Source organism: Palaemon carinicauda, chromosome 25 (genome assembly GCF_036898095.1).
Source record: "Palaemon carinicauda isolate YSFRI2023 chromosome 25, ASM3689809v2, whole genome shotgun sequence".
In the NCBI taxonomy this organism is placed as follows: domain Eukaryota; kingdom Metazoa; phylum Arthropoda; class Malacostraca; order Decapoda; family Palaemonidae; genus Palaemon; species Palaemon carinicauda.
In genome coordinates this window covers 51,831,465-51,836,464 of record NC_090749.1, presented here as the reverse complement: position 1 = coordinate 51,836,464, position 5,000 = coordinate 51,831,465, and the positions used below count along the sequence as shown (strand labels likewise).

The 5,000-nt window shown below is 37.6% G+C and overlaps 1 protein-coding gene across 1 annotated transcript in view; it reads right to left on the bottom strand.

Annotated features, from left to right (window-relative positions):
* The window catches only part of LOC137619020 (DNA-directed RNA polymerase II subunit RPB1-like), a 1,412-nt gene extending 771 nt beyond the window's left edge, over positions 1-641 (bottom strand). Inside the window, exon 1 of the mRNA XM_068349219.1 lies at positions 117-641. Within this exon, the coding sequence (XP_068205320.1) occupies positions 117-641 (525 nt within the window). The remainder of the gene's footprint in view (positions 1-116) is intronic.
* Positions 642-5,000: the final 4,359 nt, after the last annotated feature.

Below are 5,000 nucleotides of genomic sequence, written 5' to 3'. Positions count from 1 at the left end.
TGAGAATGGCTTGGGAGAGAGTGAGGAGGGCCTGGGAGGGAGTGAAGAGGGCCTGAGATGGAGTGAGGAGGGGCTTGGGAGGGAGTGAGGAGGGCCCGGGAGGGAGTAAAGGGGGCCTGGGAGGGAGTGAAGAGGGCCTGAGAGGGAGTGAGGATGGCCTGGGAGGGAGTGAGGAGGGCTTGGGAGGGAGTGAGGAGGGCCCGGGAGGGAGTAAAGGGGGCCTGGGAGGGAGTGAAGAGGGCCTGAGAGGGAGTGAGGATGGCCTGGGAGGGAGTGAGGAGGGCTTGGGAGGGAGTGAGAAGGGCCCGGGAGGGAGTGAAGTTGGCCTGGGAGAGAGTGAGGAGGGCTTGGGAGAGAGTGAGGAGGGCCTGAGAGGGAGTGAGGAGGGCTTGGGAGGGAGTGAGGAGGGCCCGGGAGGGAGTGAAGGGGGCCTGGGAGAGAGTGAGGAGGGCTTGGGAGAGAGTGAGGAGGGCTTGGGAGGGAGTGAGGAAGCCCTGAGAGGCTTCGGAGGAACCTGTTAAGGGCCAAAGATCAAGAGGGAGGCAGAGCATCAGATCGCGAGATAAGATGAAGGATGATATGGAGAGAAGAGGTTTGGTGGAAGAGGATGCCTTTGATAGAAAGCTGTGGAGAGGACGCATCAGGCAACCAACCCCTCAATGTAGGGATAACGGTGGGGAAGAAGAGTGAAGGAATCATTGGAAAATAAATATGATCAAAGGAATGAAAACTTGCGATAGCTAATAAAGAATGAAACTACTGACTTTGAAAAAAAGAAAACGGCATAAGATGCAAAAGAGACAAGAATATAATGTTATAATAATGAATGGCTAAAATAAACCAGAGAAAAAAAAACAGAAATACAATAAATCTTTGCAATAAGAAAGGAACGAAACTAATTGAAAAAGAACGTAAAGAAGAATGATTAAATATGATACAAACATAGCAAACATGAAAATGCTTTTTAATAGTCTATATATGAAATATCTGTTTTAATGTTGGTAATGTTTTAAAAAACTATTCTAATTTTCATTACTTCTTATATCGTTTATTTATTTCCTTGTTTCCTTCCCTCACTGGGCTATTTTTTCCTTGTTGGAGCCCTTGAGCTAATACCATCTTCCTTTTCCAACTAGGGTTGTAGCTTGGCTAATAATAATAATGATAATAATAATAATAATAATAATAATAATAATAATAATAATAATAATAATAATAACTGGAGGACACCAAAAACAAAAAAATATTGGAAATAAAACAGAGACAGATGGAAAAAGATTTAGGTATAATATCAACTAATAATAATGATGAAAGAGGAAATGAAATGGGAATCACACAAAAAAATGAAGATGATGAATGTAAAGCATGATTCACAGGAGCCAAAATAAAACATTTATTTTACAATATTATGTCGAAAAGAGCTAAATTAATGAAAATATAATACAATAGTAACTGCTACAGCCTCTTGTAAGGTTTCTGACTTGCTAAAAAGGGGGACACTGATGTAAGTTATACGAGGAAGAAAAAAAATTTATAGAATTCCCCGAAAATCATAAATGCTATCTCGCACAAACCAGTGCGTAAAAATAGATATTGATTTAGGGGAGGGGCTGCAAGAAATGGAATTTGCCAGTGGAATAAGACAAGAAGCACAGGATGAACATCACTGTGTGAGCTGGTCACATGAAGGGCAATAAAAAGGGTAGAAAAGAAAGGGAGAATTTTAAAGAAGAATTATCATTGACAGAGCCATTGTGCTTTTGGTAGAGAGGGAACTATAGAATATGTGAAATATAATATTCAGCTCCTAAAGGAAACTGGGGACAAATTGGGCATTAGAAAGCAATTGAGTAGTACAAAATATTTTTGGCATTGAACTGGATTATAAGGGGAGTATATTCCAAACGCAAGAAAATGGAAATGATTTAAATTGCCTCAAAACCAGAAAACCTAACATTGGCAATTATAAAGAAAATAGTAAAAAAGATTCATAAGGAAAACATTTTTGAAGGGCACTAAAATACCCTATAATTTATATAGAACAAATATAATAAATCTAAGAGACACAGTAAAGAGAAAATATACAAGGATAGAAAGTGGGGCTTAATGGAAAATACCAAAAGTAAATAAAATTACAGGTATTTCATCAAATATGGAAGTAATAGGGAAATCTATGAAAACGGGGTATAGGTGGGAAGCTGGAGTGCAAAGATATTAAAAATATAACATTTATTACACAAGAAAAAGTATTTCAGAGCTGAACATGAACATATGACAGATCAAATAAATAACAAAGATACAAAGGCAAATTCAGACAATAGGAAGACGACCTTGAATATTAAGGGAGCTTAGAAATATACAGGAAATTATGAAAAAACTAAAGAACCAATACATTTGACCTCAGTAATATATTTTTTGGACCAAAAACCAATGCATGGAAATTAAACATCATATGAAAACACACAGGATAACCTATAAATGGTAATTTACACCTCTTTTGTATCTGTCAAGAATATATAAAGGAGAGAAGTGAATTAACATACCAACAAAATTCATCTGAATAAGACAGTTACAAAAAAGTTGGCCAAGTTTTATTCCGTGAAGATAAATTTGGATAGAAAAATCTATATCATGAAAAGACAAAATAAAATAAAGAAATAAACTAACACGAACACCTGAGGAGCCTTTGCATAGAATAAGCATTAAACCAAATATCTGTTAGATTTATTAGATTTTAACTCATCAACTAAAGAGATGGAGAAGACGCAGGGATGAGACGACCCTCCAACATCATTGGTGGCGGAGCACTTGACCCATTGGTTCATCCCATTTCCAGACACGTTAGCAGCCATCACCCAACCCTCTGAGGACAGACCTTTGTCCTGGTGTCGTAGGGCCGATTCCTGTACGGAAGAGAAGGACCATTACTATCCATACTATCCAGAGACACAATGTGTATCTATATATATTTTCTGTATTGTGGTACACTATTGAAAACGTCCCTGCATGGCGTGCTGCTGGACTGGGATTCGAAACACGCTCAAGCTCGATAGTTTCTTGTAGTGTCTACAATCTCATCATCCTTTTGAGCAAAGGATATGGAGTTTTGAGAGAGCCTATAGATCTAAATAATGAGTCATCACCAGCCATTTCCTGCTCCTTCATGGTCCCAACTTGGATGAAGACGGGCCTTGGGCACTGATCATATGTAAATATGGTCAGTCTCTAGGGTAGTGCCACTGCCCCTTGCCTCTGCCATTCATGAGCGACCTTTAAACCTTTAAAGTATATATACAGTTTTTGAGTATAACAAAGATACAGCGGGAGTCAAGTGAAACTGTTTATAGAAGACGTCATCTACTCTAAGGCACAATGAAGGTACACCATAGTACCTACTTGATGCCATTGCCTAAGGTCTCCAGGGTCAGGGTGGGCATTCTCAACCCTTTTATATTACGGTTTTTCTGGTGGCACGATTATAAAGACAAAGCAATTAACAGAAATAGTGAAGTGTCCAAGTAAAAAGACCAAAACGTCAGCGTTTGAAGTGATGAGGAGGAAGAAAAAGATCGAATAAGGAAGATGATTTAAAAAAAATGTTTATAGAGAGTATTACTAAAGTAATAAGAATAAAAAAAAAACATTTAATGATTGCTTAAGTGACAGAATAGTGTTTTGTGAAGGGGGGAAGAAAGCAAACAAAATAAAGAATTGAAGAAACAAAAGCAAAAGACAGAATTACAAAAGGGGCCAAAAGAAGACTGAAAATGGACGAAATGGGCAAAGTGAAAAAGCAAATCAACAATTACCGAAGTGACGAAGACAGAATAGGGGAGAGCGCTACCGTTAATACATTCAGCAATGGCAGGAGAATTATCCTTATCCTTATGTAAAGGAGGCAACAGCAAATATATGAGGAAATTCAAACTTATATATGCAATGTATATCCTCCTATTTATCTGGTCTAAATAAAAAAAACTACGAGTATTGAACACCACGCTAAATTACCACCAACTACTGAAAAAAATACAGTACCAAGATATAAGTTACCAGTGAGAAACTTATAAATTAATGTGTGGGGACGAAAAACAAGTCACCCTGACAGTTTTAGTGCTCGGCACCTACCCTTTACTGTGTTTACAAAGGTGTTCTTGGGAAGAGCATCTAGGAATCAGAAACTGTCAGTTTCGAAATAGTGACAGGGAACCAGGTCACAAGTAACAGGAACTGTTGGAAATTGAGTTGCAACTGTAACAAGGTAATATTATGATGACATTTTGAAAGGTTGTAAATTGTGAACTGAGGGGGAATTGGGCGTCTCTGGTCTTAAACCACGGGCTTTGGAATAAATATCTAGAACCTTATCTCAAGTAGTAATGTTGATTATCGAATAATAATATCAATTAACCCAATAGTCAAAATTAAACCTTTGTGTGATTTCCAGAGTTGTGTATAAATATTCCTTTCTGGGTGGGGATACTTTAATGTGGTGAAAGGGTTTGTGTATTGCCATGAAATGGCAACAATATTGATATTAATTCACTGGGTTGGTTTGCTATGAGTGATCAGATACATGTCTCCCACCATCACCAATCCACACTGGCCGGCGTGGTGATGAAAACTGGCCAAGTCCCCAAACGTGAATGAAGATATGTTTGAGGGATTTGTCCTACAGTGGACTATACACGGTTGCATTTATTGTTGTTGTTGTTATGTATAAATGTCAATGGCAATTAAATAAGACAATTAAAAGAAACGTCACATTATATTACAGGGTTTTCATTAGTCATATTCATTCTTAACTCTAAAGAGTTCTCTAACAGCTTCTGTTTTCCCAGTTCCTCAGATTATCCCATCCTTTATTTGTATATTCCAAATTGAGCTAAAATATAAGAGTACCATTATTTATAAGAATGAAACATATTAATTTATAAAAAGGATTTTCTGAATTATTTCTTTTACAAGAAATTCAGAAATTGATTCCTTAAAAGATTTTATAA